Source organism: Prunus dulcis, chromosome 3 (assembly GCF_902201215.1).
Source record: "Prunus dulcis chromosome 3, ALMONDv2, whole genome shotgun sequence".
Classification (NCBI taxonomy): Eukaryota; Viridiplantae; Streptophyta; class Magnoliopsida; order Rosales; family Rosaceae; genus Prunus; species Prunus dulcis.
In genome coordinates this window covers 5,322,198-5,343,109 of record NC_047652.1, presented here as the reverse complement: position 1 = coordinate 5,343,109, position 20,912 = coordinate 5,322,198, and the positions used below count along the sequence as shown (strand labels likewise).

The 20,912-nt window shown below is 37.9% G+C and overlaps 1 protein-coding gene across 4 annotated transcripts; it reads right to left on the bottom strand.

Moving 5' to 3' along the window:
• Window positions 1-574: 574 nt before the first annotated feature.
• Window positions 575-4,065, bottom strand: LOC117621593 (DNA-repair protein XRCC1). Of its 4 annotated transcripts, none has more exons than XM_034352159.1 (8): window positions 3,950-4,065; window positions 3,278-3,615; window positions 2,991-3,194; window positions 2,321-2,432; window positions 1,965-2,047; window positions 1,693-1,806; window positions 1,272-1,358; window positions 575-1,013 (listed from the first exon to the last, which is right to left on the bottom strand). In XM_034352159.1, the coding sequence occupies exons 2-8, from the start codon at window positions 3,497-3,499 to the stop codon at window positions 672-674; spliced, it is 1,164 nt and encodes a 387-aa protein (XP_034208050.1). In that variant the 5' UTR covers window positions 3,500-3,615; window positions 3,950-4,065; the 3' UTR covers window positions 575-671. The 4 variants fall into 4 exon arrangements, with proteins under 4 accessions (XP_034208050.1, XP_034208051.1, XP_034208052.1 ...); XM_034352160.1 differs by having other exon boundaries at window positions 1,693-1,803; XM_034352161.1 differs by having other exon boundaries at window positions 2,991-3,179.
• Between the last annotated feature and the right edge of the window lie 16,847 nt (window positions 4,066-20,912).

The following is a 20,912-nucleotide window of genomic DNA, read 5'->3' as shown; positions in this document are numbered from 1 at the left end:
TAAAATTTCAACGGTTAAGACTTTTCTTTCTTTATTTTTAGTACAAACGATAGTCTAAACTAGAGGAGAGGGAGGTTTCTCACATACACGCACACAATTGATGCCATGGGCGTTCGAACCTGAGACATTTGGTCTGCAAGTCAATTTCCTTTTCCAGTGGGCAAGACCCCATTGATTTTTCTTCCTTTATATATAGATTTGCCTATAAACATAAAATATTTATTTTCTTTGGTTGTTTGATTCAATTTTTGTCGAATCAATCAATACATACTTCAACATGTTTGTTCATTGGAACTCTAACTGCAAAAGACCACTAATAAAAGCTTGGACAACGATTTGCATTAGTTTCTTGGTTTCCTACCATTAAGGGGTTCTCCTATAAACCACGCCTCGCAATCATCCATCTTTGCTGAATTCAATTTGGTCGACCTCTGCAATTGGAGGCAACATATATTACCTTGTTCAGTGGGTGTAGATCTGAATTTTTAGATTAGCAATATTGGGTGTTATGATCTTCTAAGCTTCCATTTTCATGATTATGTAACTAACAGTCTCGTGCTTTAACCACAACTACTTACGCAAAACTATTCATCTCTTCTTTTTTAAAAATAACAAATTTATGCCAAAAATTTACAGTCGATTTATCTTCAAGAGAGAGAAAATACTCAGCATTAGGGGATCTTAGAAGCAACAACATTCTTATATGCAAGGTCTATTTCCTCTTCTGTCATCTCAATTGTTTCATCACTGTCGTATCCTGCTGTACCACTGGATAAGGCTTCAGTTCTCCCACTGTCCCTCTCTTGTCTTTCAGTCTTTGGCTTCTTCTTCTTTGACAGGTCATCACCTAAATTCTTAAGTTCCACCTCGTAAATTCTTTTACACTCCATTACCTGTCTGCAAAGATCTTCCTTGGATACTGCCGCAGACTCATTTCTCGTGCCCTCGAGCTTTGCCAACTCTTCGACTACACGAGGAATGAAATTCCATTGCTCAGTTATTTGCCGGACATCCTGCACACACACACACACAAAAAAAAAAAAAAATTTGTTTACCGCATTGACTAATTCACTATCAAAGAATGTGATGGAATAATAATGTCGCTGCCCTTCAAATGGTGAAGGGAAACAATTGATAAATGTTTCCAACTGTAAATTAAGTTCCTGTTCCCTTTCTTTTTTCACATGAGCGGGTGGAGGTGGAACCCAAGTATGCAAGAACTAAGTTTAAAATTACTTCAAAAAGACCAAAGTGTGTTTCTGTAGGAATACCTGCTTTTGTTCAAGAGAATCTATTGCATCTTGTAAACAAGTTAAAATCCCTTCAGCTGCTATTTGGTTTATCTCATCTGGCTCTGGCTGTAAGAGGTAGTAGAGCACAACAAAGATCAGCTTTATTCAGGAGATACGGCAAGTCTTGTATACAATTGAAAGAGGCAAATTTAAAAAACACAAAATTTTACACCTCTCAACCACTAGTATCAATGGGTTGAGAAGAAGACAACAGAAGTTATAATTGTGTGTTTACACAAGCTTCAGCATCTAAAAAAGATTGTTTTCAACTCCAGCACTGTGTGGACCAAAAAACAAAACAAAAAGAGAACCAACAGACTCACTGTCGACAATACAAAAACAAAATTATAATTTCAGGAAATGCACAAACAGAGACACACAAAAGTAGAATGCCAACAACCTTTTCTTCTTGACTCTCCAGCCATGAAATTGTCTTATTCAAATCATCAACTGCCCACTTCTTCACTTTAGAAGGAGAAAAGCACTCCTTAACAGAATTAGAAGCTTTAATCTGCTAAACATATGCACAAGAAACATAACAGCATTGGTATATACAGAAATGCTGCTGCCATAAATCTAAAAAGTTGATGAAGGAAAAACTGAAAACACATTTTGACATTATTTGTTTATATATTTATAGGACATTTTAACGCTAGCCTAGTCAAAAAATACCTTTGGATTTGATGATGCAGTTGGTTTTGATGGTGAATCTCCATCTTGCTTCTTCGATTTTCTAGGTTGTGATACCTTTTTGTCTGCAGACAGTCACTTAAGCATGGATTAACCGTACATACAACAACAATAAAAATCTAAGACCACATGGTGACCAACCAAGACATCCTAAATGAGACTTGAGGAGTTAAACTTAACATGAGGCATTAAAAACTTCAATAACATAAACAATGAAAATAATTTAAAACAAATGAAAAATGAATACAAGAATGCATTTTGTTGTACAGAATTGTCACATATAACAGATACCCTTGCTAAAAACGTTAAATGCCAACACACACACACAATTCCTTTACCTTGGCTGTTGTCATGGGAAATACTGCTTTTACGCCAGGGTTTTCCAGCATTCATAAGGTAACTTTCAATATCAACAAGCTTCTTCTGTCTGTAACACTCTGATATCCAATCCTAATATGAACAAACAAGATACCATTAGATAATTACAAAGATTAAATTACCATTCCTAAAATAATTGCTGAAGCATCAGTGTTGAGCTTATTAGAGAAAACTAATTGCCCTTTTTTTCATGAGATTGGACTTGTATAAGACAGCATATGTTAAGCTAATCAAACCATAATATCAAAACTGAGAACATAGTAACTTAAGTTAAACTTACAGCAACAAATAACAATACAAGTCAATATCTGAAGATAAATTATCTTTTGGGACAAGATAATAATACTACAGAATATGTAATCAGTGCATGCCACAGTTCAAAGCATATACCATAGAAGTTTTACTTTAGCTTCAAGCTAATTTTCTTTAAAAATTGTCTTTACGGGGCATAATTTACCAACAAGTGCTTGTATAAAAAAGTCAAAAGGCCATGAAATTGTCACTTAATTGATTGTAGCCTGCCTTAAGTTATGAACCATCAGTGTTGACTAAAAACAATGATTCTATATGGAAGCAAAATTAAATATCATACACGAGTCAATTGTATATATTTGAAACAAAAATAAGAACCTTTGAAACTATAGTTCCACAATCTGCCTCAACTTGTCGAAACTTTGGGGTGTTTGGAAATGCACAAACCAAGAGAGTGCAATCTGAGTTCCAGTCAGGCTGATATTCTGCTCCCATTTCCAAGGCCTGTGACCGCAGAACGCTGCGCTCAGGATTAACAAACCCAGACAGTACAAACACTACTCCTTCCTGGGCAGATAACAACTATGATATTAACCTAACATTGTCAAGTTACGTGACAAATTGAAAATGCAACTTGGTGAATCTTATTCAATACTATCCAGTACCATAAGTTTGGAAAATTTTGTGGTTCCCGAACTGGATGCACCTCCACGCCCTTTGGCTAGCCTGGGGTTTGCACCCTCGTCACTCTCCTCACATTCACCAGCCCGAGTTGGTTTCTTTCCAATAGACTCATTCTCATTGTCTCTTGAACTCATCCATGAAGGAAGGTTTCGCTTCCCAGCATTATTGGAACCATCACCCTGGCTTGTTTTCGAATGAGACATGACCACTCAAATGCCCCAGATGCTTCTAATCAAAAGCTATGCACAATGGACAGGTACCCAGATAGGCTAACAGTAAAAATCATTACGGTTTCCACAAGCTCCACCATGACATATGCCTACAAACGATAACATTACTGAATTACTCACAAATTGTTACAAATTCTAAGCATATCAAACAAGCCAAAGAAAGTTAAACAATCTTGAGGCTTGGCAGTTCATGTAGTATGAGACAGCAAGAAATCAATTAAAATTTTCAATTCACAATACAGAGAGAGGAATGTAGATAATTACAGAGAAAGGAAAATTCTTGCATCACCGATGAAAATTATAGGAGAAGAAAAGAAAACTTGATGAACGAAATGGGCGTTCTTGAGTTTTACCGTTGCGTTTGGGGAAAACAGGTAAACCCTAATAGCAGGAAGAAAGTAATTACAAACTGAAATTACTTACTGTTAGCTTCTCTTTCACTTGGAGGGCACTGGAATGGTTCCAACCAAGTCGATACAGAAATTGGGGTTTTGCTTTGGATTTTCCTCAGCTGCTTTGTATTTGTTGCTGTACTGTGTTTAGTGGTTTTGTGCTACGACCCCAATACTTTGGAGTATTTGCGTCTGGGCCTCCACTTTGTAATTGCTTTTTCCTTTTCAATTCTTTTAGGAAAATGCATGCGAATAATCTATTTTGGCGAAAATAGCACTCATTTTCAAGCAATATAATTATAGACACCATTTTAAATTATCTCTAAAAAAAAAAAAAAATCTCGTGGCTATTTTTACAACAAATATTCAAAAAACTTGACCTTTTTGTAATTTATTTCTTGAAACTATTAATCATCAATTTATTCATGTAATTATTCTTTAAAAAGCCTTTGGAATATGCTCCATTTTTTGGTATTTATTGGCCACATATGAATACTTAACAAACATGATAGTGTTTTTCCGACTCTTATGGTAAGAGATATTTGGCATCTATTTTCTCAATTTTTAAGTTATACCGTCAGTCATACTTTTCAAGATAGTTAGTAAACACTTTAATGGAAATGTTTGAGGTGATTCATGATAACTCCGATTGCAAGTTAGTAAACATACTGTAATTTTCATTTTTATTTGATGGATGGTGGAAGGGGCTCAAGATCAACAACCACATTGATATTTGGAACTTTTTTTAATATATTAAACAACTAATTATTTGGCATAAATGTAATTATTTATGAGACAATAATGAAAAAGTTCTTATTTCTTGTCTGAAATTTTATTACATGTCTAAAATATAAACCACTTTAGTCACATTAATGCTTTCCTGCATTGTAAGTAGCAGTGCAAGTCCTTGAGCAAGAATCCACACAAGTCTCTACTTTTCCTCCATCTGACAAAAAATAAAAAATAATTAGCACATAAACCAACATGACTTGACCCAAAAAAAAAAAAAAAAAAAAAAAAACCAACATGAAAGCACACTCTTGCACATATACACAAATCTATATAAATATTCACTTACTATGATTATCTTTGGTGCTGATATTGTTGCATAAAGAAGTAGCACACCCAAGCTTGCAGAAGTGTTTGGGGTATGTTTGGGTGTCCAAAGAAGAAGGATGGAAAATGCATTTTCTCAAGCAATGGCCACCACAATAGATAGGGTCTTTTTTCTCAGGGAAACATGTAGCAAAGCACACTTCATAGCAGTCTTTGAATTTAGAAGCTGTGGACTGTCCTATGAGCAATCCAAGCACCAAGGAAACTATCACTATAGTCCTAACTCTCTTTGCCTCCATTTTGCTTCTAGCAAACACCTTTGTATGAATCTTTGATGTGTCAAGATTTCTGTCATCTTAAAAGAGTTTATATATGCAAGATTTCTGTCATTCCAAATGTGAAACTTCAAATGTATCACTACAAGGATAAAAGAAATAGAATACCTCTAGAAATGCAATGATATATATGGATAAAAGAAGAAATAGAATTCTTTGGAAATGCAATTATGTCTGGATAAAAGAAGAAATATAATATTTCGAAAATGCAATTATGTAGTATTTCACTCGAACATACCGCCCCGTTTGGTTCACAGAATGAATTTGAGGGGAAATCACTTCCCATGTCATTTCCCAAGGAATGATAATGAAAGATTCCTTTCCCACGTTTGGTAATGTCGGGAAAGTAACCAGGAGATTTCACTTTGTTTACTTTCCCATGTTTGTTTTGAGTAGGAATGGAAAACAAAGTTTGTATAATTTTCCAATTATACCCATATTAAATCAAATAAAAAAATGCATTTAATGATACGTTGTAATTATAAATTGTTCATAGGAACAAAATAGTCATGAAAATTGTGCATTGAATGTTGGCTCATTTTCCTAAACTTTCCGATGAGGAGGGAAAACAAAACCCAAGTTAAAATGAGGGCTTCACTTTCCCCCTTACTTTCCCATGTGCCAGGCAATCATTTCCCATGCCTGGACTTACCAAACATGGGAAAACAATTGAATTCCCATGAACCAAACAGGGCCTAAGGTTTTTATTTGGATGGATGAATTTGAAATAAATTATTTGGATTTGACAACAAGATTAACTTTGCTTATAAAAATAATAACCACATTAGATTGTATACATATTTGAAATGACTATATGCAAAGAATCATTTGAAATCCATTTGTTTTTTCTTCCTTTTTTCCTTGTCCACATCTTGGCATAGGTGGATTGTAATAGCCTAAATAAGAAATTTTACCTTATAATGTCATCTAAATTCATATAGATCCCGTTTGATTCATGGGAAATGAGGCTTGAGGATGAGAAATTAATTGCTTTCCCATGTTTGGTAAGTCCAGACATGGGAAATGGTTGCCTGGCACATGGAAAAAGTAGGGAGGGAAAGTGAAGCCTTTCTCCCAACTTAGGTTTTGTTTTCCTTAGTCATGGGAAAGTTTGGGAAAATGAGCCAACATTAAATGCACATTTTTAATGACCATTTTGTTCCCATTAACAATTTAGAATTACAGACAAAGTCCTAATAAAAAAAGAAACCCTAGCCGCACTCTGGTCCCCTTTCTCCTTGCCGACAACCAACTGCAAAGAAGCTATGGGGGGAGGTGGCCACTGCTCCGCCTCCCCTCCGCCCGTTTTCCCCTTCCTCTCCTCATCTCTCATTCTTTTTCTCTCATCTTTTCCCTTCCTCTTATCCCATCTTCTTCTCCCATTTCCCAACCCACAGTCTAGATCTGTTTGGATCTAGGTCTGTTTGTTTTGTTTAATTATTTTTATAGTGTTCTAGGTGGCTGGTGTTGTCTTTGTCTCGACAATGGCGACAGTAGTGACGCTGGATTATGTCTCTTCTTTGGAGAGTTGTGATACCTGGTGGCTAATGTTTTGTCTTTGTTTCAACAGCAGCGACGCTGGTGGTAGTTGTTGGGATATAGTGCTCTTCTGTACTTTGTGCCGACCAAAGAATTATGCTTGGTCATAGGAGGTTTTCTTTATCTGGTTCTGAGTTGAAGTAGAATGCTTCTCAGGGGTCCTTTTACTATGTGGTGATGCTGGATTGTGTCTCTCCTCGGGAGAGTTGTGGTACCTGGTGGCTGATGTTTTGTCTCTGTTTCAACGGCGGAGGCAAGAACGACGCTGGTGGTAGTTGTTGGGATGTGGTGCTCTTCTCTACTCTACGTTGACCAAAGAACTATGCTTGATCATAAGAGGTTTTCTTTGTTCGGTTATGAGTTGAAATGGAGTGCTTCTCAAGGGTCTTTTTACTATTATTTATGTGTTCTTCATGCGTGTTCTCTCCTGGTCTCTTCTATGATATGCCTTGCATTTTGTGTGGCTGCTAAAGGACTATGATTTTGCTCATAGAAGGCTTCTTTTGATAGTTGGAGGTCTATGTGTTAGTTTTTTTTTTTTTTTTTTTTTTAAATTGTAATGATTCAAAGTGACCCGATTCGGATTCTCTTGTTAGTCCATGACATGTGTGGTACTCTTTTCTCTCTTGAGGTTTGTCCCATAAGGTTGTCCTAGGAAGGTTTTAACGAGGCCACTGTATTATGTCGTTCTTTGTATGTCTTTGATTCAATGAATGAATTCTATTTCTCAAAACAATATAGAATTACAATATATCATTAAATGCGTTCTTTTTTTATTTGATTTAATATGGGTATAATTGGAAATTTATACAAGCTTTGTTTTCTATTCCTACTCAAAACAAACATGGGAAAATGAAATAAAGTGATATCTCCCGATTACTCTCATGACATTACCAAACGTGAGAAATGAATCTTCCATTTCCCATCCCTTGGGAAATGATATGGGAAGTGATTTCCCCTCAAATCTGTTCCGTGAACCAAATGGGGCCATATGGATGTGGAATCCCTCCATCTAAATGGAGCCTGAGGTTACAAATATTATTGATTTACTTTCATCTTGTCTCTCAAACTTGGAAAACCAAAAAGTTCCCTTCTAGTGAAAAGAACAAAAAAAATACCAATTAGCATTTGGTCTAGTGATTATTGTTTTCGCTTTATTGAAGAGATCTTAAATTCAACTCACATGAGTGCAAGGATAACATATCCATATCTAATCGTGGCAAGCCCAACTTTTTTGCTGTGCATTAATTCATTGTTAAAATATCTTTGTAAATATTATATGGTTTGTAAAAAAAAAATAAAACAAAAGAAATTAAAGACATATATTGTTTATCTAAAAAATTATTGTAGTACAAGGGGTTTGTAATTGAAGTGGTTAAGAACATTTATCTATATACTTTAAGTCTTAAGTTCAATTTCCCCCTCTTGTAGATATAAACATAGATTATTATAGTCAGTAACTTGAACTTAGGACTACACCAATTACTTGTCTAACCTGGCAAAGTTTGGGATGGATAGATTTGTGCCCACTGAATTTCGTCGGGAGAGTTTTAAAAAAATAAAAATTTAAACTTAGTATCTTTAAGTCAATAAATTTTATTTTTAGTATTTAAATAATATTTTAGCCTTATTTAATTACTTTCATTAGTAATTATTTTAATGATTATTTATTTAGTGAATAATTAGTATTAATATTTTAATTAACTTCATAAATTATATTACTTGATAAATATTAATTAATATAATAATTTTTCTTTAATAAAATAATTATATACTAATTATTCACTAAATAAATAGTAATTAAAACATAACAACTAATTAAAGTAATTAAAAAGAGAAATCCAGATTATGCTATTTAAAGGGTATAGCCGTGTGGCTATACATTTAAAATATTATATTTAAAGCGTCTAGCTGCTGGCTATACGTTTAAAATATTATATTTATAGAGTATAGCCGCGTGGCTATATGACCACTTGTTAAAATCTACTTCAAGGCACACTCAAGTACAGGGTTAGGTCCAATTATGTTGTACTAACCATATATTGGGATCGAAACCCTAATTGTAAAACCCTAGGTGGAGTTATGTGAGTATCCAAGCCTATTCGAGTCATAACTCTTACACAATACAAAAACAAATGTGTGAATTTGAGATCAAGCCAAATAGTAAGAGAAAAAGTATGATTACCAAAATTGAGAATATAGACGCAGGAGTAGCCAATCATTTGCATACCTCATGTAAAATATTCTATTTATAGCGTATAGACGAGCGGCTATACCTGGTTTTGCCAAATTATAGTATAGCCGAACGGCTATACTCGGTTTCCCCAATTTTTTAAATAATACTCGGTTTTCCCAATTTTTTTAAGAAATAGTATAGCTGAGCGGCGATACTCTGTTTCTCCAATTTTTTTTACTCTGTTTATTACTTCATTAGTAACCTTTTGCCTCTCCTACAGAATAGTAACTGCACACCTCAAACCTCTCTCTCTCTCTCTCTCTCTCTCTCTCTCATTGGGAAAGATGAAACGCAGCATTTCGACTACGCAATCGCTGAATTGAAGAGGGCTGACTATAATGAGTGGAAAGTTATAAGGGGTTTGTGGTTTCTTGATGACAATGAGATATATGTCTTTGTTGGATTACGAGTGTAGACGCCGTAGCCCCAATACAGTGCGTTTCATCAATTCGGCCCATTCACCATATAAGGCTATCATGTATCTCTTTATGTTTTCTTGGGCTGGGTAGGCACACATGCTTGAAATAAATGAAAAATATTTTTGAAATTTGCAACAAAATGTGCATATATTCCCTAAACTTTTTCTTTCAACAATGGACTGGGAGAGGAGCTTCAAGCTTAAAACATCTTTTAATTTTACGGAGAGAAAAAACCCTAAAGTAAGAGTTAGTTGATATATCTTCATAAGGTTCTAACTATGATCGATATGGGTTGTGTGTATTTGTACAAAATTGATGTATGTTCAAATAAAGATGGCAAAACACAGATATGGAAAGCACTGTTTGTACCATAACTGACCGAGCAACTAGCTAGGCTAGATCATTCGAGTGCCATGCTTTGAGAGGTCATCACCTTAGCCAAAGAAGCATCACCACAAATCACAACTCTAAGCAAAGCAAGAGGAGTCCCACATCGGAAAACTACAAGAGATGGAGACTCCCCCTCACCTATAAAAGAAGACTACTCTTCCCTTAGAAGGGGACTGGCTCTTGAGGACTCTCTCTTCTGGATCCATCTCTGGGCTGAGCTTCTCACTTGTTATCTTTATATTTGGGTCTAACCCCCTTGTACAAATGTAAACAAACATTATCATAATGAGAACAGCCTTCTCCGTGGACGTAGCCCATTATTCGGGTGAACCACGTATATCTTGTCTTCTATATATCGTTTGCCCAAATCCTCACACACTTGGTGAAGGTCCTCACCTTCATCCATCATCCATCACACCTCATCACTAAGTTGGACTCAACCTTGGCCTAACCATTTTGAGCATCAACAGTTTGGCGCCGTCTGTGGGAATTGACACAAAAGGCTTATGTCGTTCTCCTCTTCTCCAATGCCCTTCGGCAACCATACAATCAACGTCATCTAAGTTGCCGTTCGGCAATGCCTTATTGGAGCCACCATGAATGCTAAGGCAACAAATTGTAGAGGATGATATCTTAAGGGAAAGCCAATCAGAATATGGCTATCACCTTGCATGGCTTGCATGGCCAAACCACCATTTCAATTCAAAGTGTCATTTGACACTTCTTTGAAGACAAAAAATATGGGGACTTGAGCTTGTTCTACAAGCTTCATTATTTGGCCCGTGCGCTGCCTTCAGTACCCCACTATCATTTGACACGAGCAATACCTTTGGCACCTCGTCATCATGTTGCGCGTGCGATGCCTTCGGCAGGCCTCTCTGACATGAGCGATGCCTTCGACAGGCCTCTCTGACATAAGCGATGCCTTCGACACCTCACCATGCATGGTTTGCTCATGGCCAAGGAAAAATTGCTCCGCTCACTCTGAAGAATGCCCGCGTACATCCTCACCACAAGCACTTTGCATGGCTTGCATGTACAAGGAGGCAGGCTAATATTCCAATCCAAGGGAAGCCCACGAAGCTTCCAAGAGATAAGTGAAGCATACCATATCTCTTTTATTCATATTTTATTTGGAATGTTGCATTTCAGATTTCATTAAAATATCAGTATTGAATAAAGTAAAACCCATGTGTGATAAATGACGTTGGGCAACATTGCCCAGCCTTGGAGGGCTTTACATGCACACCACCATGCACTACACCACACAGCAAGGAATATGCCAAGGACCCACAGCTGCTGTTCGGCAGCTCTTTCCTCTCAAACTCAAGGGGACTTGTTCCATTATCTGCTGAAGCTACAAATACGTCTACATGGCCACCAAGTGAATCACCCATGTGCCGAAGCTATACGGGGGGACTTGTCCAACAACAAAAGAGCCGTGGCCAAGACCTGCCGAACGGCAAGGTCTAGCCACTCGAATTTTTTGGAACACAATCAACTCTTGCACTACTCCCCAGCAGCCGTCGCCTGCAGCCGAGCACACAACTACCTGCCCTTGCCGAACGGCAAGATCAGTCGCAGCTCCACTTCGATCTCAGCAGCACCTCAACTGCACCTCGGCCAGAACCTACCGATCGGCAAGGCAACTAATCCAGCGGCCAGCAGCTGTCTTGCCGAAGCTATCTTGCCCTGCCGAAGCTGCTTTGCCACCTAGCCACTGCACCGCCCTGCCGAAGCTGCTGCGCCACCCAAGGGCTCTCTGCCACACCTTGGCTAGCTCTCGGCCACACCTTGATAGCTTCAAGTTTTTTCTTTTCACACAACCTGCCGAACGGCACCCCTCACCAAAATATAAAACTTTGCACACCCACGAGCTACCCTCAATCCTAGCTTCAAATTGCCGAACGGCAAGTTCAAAGCTCCCAAATTTTGTTTCCTCTACTCCCAATTCCAAACTCTACCAAAGCTGCCGAATGAGGCCTTGCCGAACGGCATGATGCATCATCTCCTTTTTATACCCCTCCCGAAACCCTAGCCCTCCTCACATGCCGAAGCCAACTTTGAGCCCAACTCTAGCCTCTTGCCGAAGACCCAATCCAAGAAGGCCCGCCCATTGAAAAAAAAATTGGCTAGACCCTTGCCGAACGGCAAGGGCCATGGAGAAATTTTGGAGAGTTCAAAATTTTCAAAAACGACCCGGCTCCCTCGATGACCTAGCTCTCGAGCACAAAAAAAAAAAAAAAAAAATTGGCTAGACCCTTGCCGAACGGCAAGGGCCATGGGGGATTTGTGGGGAAGTCCAAAATTTCCAAATGGCCCGGCCATTCAAAAAAAAAAAAAAACAAAAACAAATGCAACATGCAAGCTTTGGTCCTTCGGCACCTCCTGCCTAGCCACATTACCTTCGGCACCCCCGTGCCTAGCCACATTGCCTTGCGACATGCAAGCTTTGGTCCTTCGACACCCCCTTCCTAGCCACATTACCTTCGGCACCCTCGTGCCTAGGCACATCGCCTTGCGACATGCAAGCTTTCTGACCCTTCATCCCCTTTGCTTTCGGTACCCCCGTACCTAGGTTAAATCTTATGCCTTCGGCACCCTTGTGCCTAGGCACATTGCCTTGCGACATGGAAGCTTTGGGCCTTCGGCACCCCCGTGCCTAGCCACATTACCTTCGGCACCCTCGTGCCTAGCCACATTGCCTTCGGCACCCTCGTGCCTAACCACATCGCCTTGCGATATGCAACTTTTGGGCCTTCGGCACCCCCGTGCCTAGCCACATTACCATTCGGCACCCTCGTGCCTAGCCACATTGCCTTGCGACATGCAAGCTTTGGGCCTTCGGCACCCCTGTGCCTAGCCACATTACCTTCGGCACCCCCATGCCTAGCTCTATTGTCTTGCAACATGCAAGTCTTATGCCTTCGGCACCCTCATGCCTAGGCCCATCACCTTGCTACATGCAATTCTTATGCCTTCGGCACCCTCGTGCCTAGGCACATTGCCTTGCAACATGCAAGTCTTATGCCTTCGGCACCCTTGTGCCTAGGCCCATTGCCTTGCGATATGCAATTCTTATGCCTTCGGCACCCTCGTGCCCAACCACATTGCCTTGCGACATGCAAGCTTTGTGCCTTCGGCATCCCCTTTGCTTTCGGTACCCCCGTACCTAGGTCTAATGTCTTACAACATGCAGGTCTTATGCCTTCGGCACCCTCGTGCCCAGCCACATTGTCTTGTGACATACAAGCTTCATGTCTCCTTCGGCATCCTCTTTGTCTTCGGCCCCCCCTTGCCTAAGCATATTGCCTTGCAAACATGCAACCTCAGTGTCACCTTCGGCACCCTTGTGCCCAACCACATTACCCTGAGACATGCAACTTTGTCCCTTCGGCAACCCCTTTACCTTCGGCACCCTCGAGCCTAGTTCTCTCCCTTCCAAATGTCCTTCTTACCCAGGGACTTAGGGGACTATGGGCAGTGCACTATACAGCTTGGAAGATGAACTATGGTGTTGCTCGGCCAGTGCACTTAAAATTACAAGTCCCCAACCAAGAAGTACCTTCTTACTCGAGAACTTGGGGGACTACTGTTTGTACCATAACTGACCGAGCGACTAGCTAGGCTAGATCATTCGAGTGCCATGCTTTAAGAGGTCATCACCTTAGCCAAAGAAGCATCACCACAAATCACAACTCTAAGCAAAGCAAGAGGAGTCCCACATCGGAAAACTACAAGAGATGGAGACTCCCCCTCACCTATAAAAGAAGACTACTCTTCCCTTAAAAGGGGACTGGCTCTTGAGGACTCTCTCTTCTGGATCCATCTCTGGGCTGAACTTCTCACTTGTTATCTTTATATTTGGGTCTAACCCCCTTGTACAAATGTAAACAAACATTATCATAATGAGAACAGCCTTCTCCGTGGACGTAGCCCATTATTCGGGTGAACCACGTATATCTTGTCTTCTATATATTGTTTGCCCAAATCCTCACACACTTGGTGAAGGTCCTCACCTTCATCCATCATCCATCACACCTCATCACTAAGTTGGACTCAACCTTGGCCTAACCATTTTGAGCATCAACAAGCACAACCCAAATAAGATTAAAAGGAAGTAATGCTTGATAAGTAAATTCTAATTTAATTTACAGATAGAAGCACAACAAATTCAGGGTAACCAACCATATTTGGTAGTGCTAGAAATTTCCAAGCTAGAAAAAGAATAAAAAGAAAAATAGTTTGGAGTGATTAATTACGTACCACAAAGGGCATGCAGGCAAATATGCAGACAATAGTAACATATTAAAATCACCATATAGCAGTTTGTCAATTGTTTTCTTACCAACCCAACTCTAATTGTGAATGAAAACAATGGAAAGTAGAGTAAATTAGCTTAATTAGCAAGGTAAAATCCTATATAACCATTTAGGTCTTGTTTGGTATCCTAATTTTATAAAAAAAAAAAGTAAACTAAAAAATTATGATTCTTTTTAAAAACATGATTTTTCAAATAGTAATTTTAAGATCTAAATACTTGTTTGGTATTGAACTCCAAACTATTTTTAAGATCTAAAAAAAATTGAAATTAAAATCAGAAAATCAAAAACCCTAACCCCCAAATTGAAATTAACAAAAGAAAAGGAAAAAGATATGAGGCATAAAACCCTATCAATTTGAGAGAGAGAGAGAGAGAGAGAGGGGGGAGGAGAAAAAAAACTGTAAAACCTCACTTTTTTTGTTTTTAATAATATGGGTGTTTTTGAATTTTTTTTGGGTTTGACTTTTTAAAAATGGGCCTATCAAACAGGTTTTTGGGGCAAATATGGTTTTGAGTTTATAAAATTGGATCCAAATAGGATACCAAGCGGCCCTTAGTAATCCTGTTGGAATTGGTGAAGGACTTATAGCTCAAGTGATTTATGAGCATTTACCCCAATATTTAAGGTCCTAGGTTCAATTTCCCTCTCCCTATAAAAATCCAGTTGGGATTTGAGTTGTCATAGCTGATCACTCAACTTTGTCACACTACTGTTAGATGCATGAATGAAACGGGAGAGATTAATTGCAGCAGAGTCAAATTCAAAAACAAAGAAACTGAAGAGCTTTTCCTAATGATGACAAATTGACATTATCAGAAGACCATGGCCATGGCTGCACCTGATCAAAGACAGGCAGCTGCTGAAGCATTCTCACAGAAAAATGATCCTGTGCATGGTTGTCTTGGCATTATCAGAAGTCCCAATGCCCAAATTTAGGGACTTGAAAGCAGGGCCAGTCTTGAGATTTTGAAGGCCTTGTGCAAACCTTAAATTTAGGCCTCATATAAGCTAACACAAACTTACACCATTACGTAATATTATACAATAAATGTTTTTTTTTTCTTAAAGTGACCAAAGTATCCCTACTCCCAAGGACAAAATTGAAATTTCACAAAAGAATTAAATTGGATTAAATCGATTACATTGGGTCAGAGATGTTACACCTTTTGAATAATCACCATGATTGTGACGACGAGTCTTTGTCATCATAGATCATATTTAGATATTAAATATTTTTTAACACCTAATTTATTTTGTATCAATATTCCAGGAACATCATTAATTCAATGCAATTATTTTGGTTGACTTAGTTGGATGCATTATTTTTGCGAAATTGAATATCTGAGCATAATTACTGACTAATTCATTGTGATCGGGTATTTATTATTTTAGTTTGTGGTTGTGAAAGTAGATGGAATATTGAATGTTGGTGTTGATAGGGCTCGTCAATGGGCCAGGCCGGGCTAGCCCGGCCCAAATTTAATGGGCTTGGGCTGGGTCGGGCCGAGCTTTAAAGAGGAGAGAGAAAATATCGGGCCAGGTTTTTTTTAGAAAATTCAAAGCCCAAGCCCGACCCATGAACCGGGCTTGAGAAAGCCCATCAGGCCGGGCCGGGCCTAAACGGGCCAACTTCATTAAAAAAAAAAAATCATAAACTTAATCATAAGGGCATTTTAGTCCAAATTTGAGATTAAACTCACTTAATTCCAATATTTTCACATCAAACCAAATTCATAAAACACCCAATAAAGTCACACAACTTAATAAGATTTTCCACAAAAATAATAAAACAAAGTATTATTTTTGAGGTTATTACATAATTAGATCGTAATATGTTTTAAGAAATAATTTTAAAAAATAATAAGTATTTAAAAAAATATTTTTTTTAAAGGATGGTATGAATAAATATGTAAATATTTGGTGATGTGTTCAAGAAAAGCATGATTATATTTGGTGATACAATTATGTTTCGTGATATGGTTATATTTGGTGATGTGATATGTTGTTCATCTTATATATATATATATATATATATATATAATTGTTGAATTAATAATTGACACAAATTAATGTGCTAATCATCCAATTATAAACTAGGAATGAGTAAAGAAAAGTAAATGAAATGAAACAAATTATATATGTGATTTAAGTGATATAATCCTAAACCTAAACTCTTATTTATACATAATTATATATGTATGCGGGCCTAACGGACCAGGCTTTTGTGGGCGGGCCGAGTCGGGCTTTCTTGGGCTTAATCGGGCTGGGCCTATGGGCCAGGTGGGGCTTCAGACACCCAAGCCCAAGCCTAGCCCGGCCCAAGGCGGACTGGGCCATCTCAAAGCCCATAACGGGCCGGGCCGGGCTTTTTTCGATGGGCTGGGCGGGCCCCCATTGGCCCATGAGCCCGCGGGCCAAATGATGAGGCCTAGGTGTTGACATCGGACAAGCCTTTAACACAAGTAGGTTTTGAAATCGAGCCCTGAATAAAAGTTGAGGCCCTACAAACCAACACAACTAGAAACGTCTTTGTGTCAACAATTTGCTCACTCTGTATATATATAACATTTGTTATACATATAGAGTATTGCTATTTCCACTCACCTGTCCTATTTTCTCACACACTTTATCTACTCACCCATTATGTAAATTTGAAAAAATAAAATCCTACCTTTCCACCCACCATTATTCCTAAAATACCCTTTAATTATTAATTCAACCAAACACCATCAACTCCAAGTTAAAAACATAAAGATTTTAACCCAAAATCTATATATATATATATATATATATATATATATTCTTCATCTTCTTCATGTGTTTTCAACATCACGACCTTACCCTACCATATTAATATTCTCATCAACCCCTTAGCAATACTGGTGGCTTCACGACCGCGACACCACCACCACAACAACATACGACCAACAAGACTACAATGGATTTTGATTGAAGTGATGTTATATGGAATAAGGACCCGCATGTAGGTTAATCAGACTAAAAAATCTTTAAAATGGAATAAAATTAAAGGACAATTTGGCCTCTATTATCTACACCCACCAACCCTGACACAATATTAAAGGTGGAGTTGAGAATTTGATTTGATTTGATTTTTTTTTTTTTTGAACTTTTCAAAGGATTGGGATGGGTAGATCAGTGCTCGCTGAATTTGTTGAGGTCAGGAAGATGGAAAGAATATGGAGAGTTCAAAGAAAAAATTTATTTTCTTTTTAAAATTTGTTTTATTTATAGGGTTTTAGAAGTCATTTTACAAAGGGATAAATTTGTCTTAAAATTTTTTAAAATAAGGTGGGTAGAAAAATAGAATAGGTGGGTGAAAATAACAGCACTCTATATATATTATACACATGAAAAAAAATCGGGGCCCCTCAAAAATCAGGGACCCTGTGCGGTGGCACCACTTGCACACCTCAGGGCCACCCCTACTTGAAAGAGAATTCCATATTATGAAACGGCACCTACAACTTTGCAAGGAGAAGGAAGAACTTGTTGGGGAAAAAAACCAATCAAAAGAAGAAGACTCGTGGCATGATCAATCTGATGGTCTCAATTTCCCATCACCTATTTGGTAAGACTATGATTCTTAATTTTTCTCTGCCGCCTGTGTTTGTTATCCAAAAAATAGTATAGCCGCGCGGCTTTACCCCGCTCTTTTATTTCATTTTTCCACGAAATAGTATAGCCGGGCGGCTATACTCCGACATGCTCTGTTTTAAAAAAATAGTATAGTCGTGCGGCTTAACTCGGCTCTTTTTTTTTTTTTTTTAAAAAGAAATTTTAAAAAAAATAGTATAGTCGAGTGCTATACTAGGCAGACTACGAAAAAAAGATCGAATTCAGAAATGAAAGCTACCACGACACTTAAAGAGTTTCCCTTGGTGCTGAAGAAGATGACGATTTAAGTTGTCCTTTCTTCTGAAGCTGGAACAACAATCATCCACTGAAAAAACGTACGGGCACTGTAAAGAATAAGCTAAATGAATTCAAGAATCAATAATCATAGTTTCAAAATACAAGTGAAGAAGCATTTAATTCTAACTGAATAGTTCGTTATTGAGGCTTGCTTGATGGAGCTTCCCAGGACAGGAGGTCTCCCACCTAGTATTGGTCCATTCAAGTCAAACCCTCGCGCATTTTGGAGTTCTTTGTGTGGGATCCAATGCTCCACATTGTCCAACATATACTTCTTTAAAATGTCGATTCCTGCAAAAATTATAACATCAATTGATGCAAATACTACAGAAACCTCATCCAAAAAGTAAAAAATAAGCTAAAAGGAATAACCATATAATTTCAAAGTGCACAGGATCAAGCATTCAAACCTCAAACCGAGCAGTACGCGATTGAGGTTCACTTGATGGAGCTTCACAGGAGGTCTCCCACCTGATACTGGTCCATTAAAGTCAGAAACCTCTCGCATTTTGGAGTTCTTTGTGTGGGATCCAATGCTTCACGATATCCAAAGGATAGTTGTTATAAATGTTGAATCCTGCAAAAAAAATTATCTTCAATTGATGCGAAAATTACAGGACCTTCACCCGAAAAGTAAGGAAAGTTATAGACACAATCAGCTGTAATGAAGCTATCAAACTAATCGGTAGCAATATCAAGCTATACAAGCTGCCGCTGGTTTCCTTAAGACAACTTCAGACACCATAACTTATTTATTTTGCTTTGTGGACCTTATTTCTCTCTTGCATACCACCCCCATCTCAATCTGTTACAAACACAACTTCTTCACTCTTACCGCCATCACCAACATCATCAATAATAATAATAGAGGGAAAGAATACTCTCGAAGGAGCAATACCTAAAATAAGTATGCTATTCAATTTACTGCTAAACGACTGGTATGACATCATTCGTTCATGCATCATCACATCTCAAAACAATACCCTCAAGGCTAGCATGAAATTCATAAAAGTGGAAATTCACTTCTGCTTAACCCATTGATGGATGGAATTAAGCTCCAATAACAGGACCATTGTTTTTCTAATAGGTACATAATTTACTCATATGCCGAATAACATACACCCAAATATATGAAATCTTCACTTTGCTTTTCTTTTCACCACATTTTCAAGTGGAACCGGAAAAGCATCCTAAATTTTTTAAAACCACGCTGCCTCTCTCTCCTTTGAGCCGTCACCTCCTCTCTCTCTCTCTCTCTCGATAAATTTTATCTTTTTGAACCAGAGCAATATCATTAACTCCAAAACTAAAAACAATATAAGAGAAAACAAATGGAAATATACTCCAAAGGATACATATTATACAAAGATCAAGGCAGTTACTACGGCTGAAATCAAAACGTGCAAGGAATCGTAGGGGTCCAGCTGATGCAATTGCATCAGCAACCAACTGAAGCTTCCTCATTTATGAAGTCAGCATGACTAATTTATTATTAACACTTTCAAAAAAATAATTTCAACCAAATAGAAACCCACAAAAGTATGGAATATAAAGGTATACCAATTTCAGAGCTGTTTTGGTTGTGTCCTTTCGAGAATGAACGAATACCACTGCCTGATAACCTTGCCTGAGTGATTCAAAAACCTGGCAGAAAAAAGTATCAATCAGTTAAATAATCATTCTAATGCATACATTACACAAAGGAGAGCCCAAGGAAAAAGAAACCTTCTTGTAGCATATCTCATTCTGCAATTCAATACGGGCTGTAAGGTATGCACTGCCATGTTTCCTTCTTAGACTCTGTCAAATCTAACAAGCCTTCATAGAACATAATCTACATAGAACCCAATTTAGGCAAGCTCATGACAACTCTATTCAAAGCTTGATTTTTCATAACAGTAGAACAACTTACAATAACCTTCAATATGGTTCACTAGCCATATGCTTGACAATTCCAGGAAAATCCAAACTATGGCCACACAAATATGAAGAAACGATAAAACTGGCTATATATAACTTAGAGAGAGAGAGAGAGAGAGAGAGAGAGAGAGATAGATAGATAGATAGATACCTCTGTAATGCTCAACCAGTCCAAAACAAAACTCACAAAAACCACAACCAAAGGGAACCCTACGGCTAAACCTTGAATTGGATACCTCTGTAATGTGTCTATGAAATTGATCAAAATGAAAACTTGAGCAGACAACTTCTTCTGTAACAATTCCTACTAGTTTGAACAAAGGTTTAAGAAAAAACTTGTGTACAAAATACATGATATTTACTGTCACATACTGAACAAGCTCTTATCAAAACTTGTCAACTTAAGTGAAAAGATCAATCACAATAAAATGAGCTAATTTGACTGCAGAGCTCATACTAATGGCAAGCTGATGTGCAAAAGACTACATATATGAATAGCATCACTGAGCAAATATCATTCAGACTTCTGAGTACTAGAGACTTCAAATGAGATTTAAAAAAACAAACAAACAAACAAAAACATGTAGAGACCCAGGAATAGCCAATCATTTGCATACCTCATGTAGAATAGAAATCACAGCCATGTTTGTTTTGCCAGCTCCTGTTGGAGCACAAACATGCAAGTATCATATCAGCACTTTCACTACAATGGTTTGGTATTCACATAATCAACAGAATCAATAACTTACTAGTATATTTTCATTAGTGTAATAAACAGCACGAAATATGAGGCTTTGAATACGGTTCAGAGACTTATATCCATGAAAAGCAGCCTGAGCGA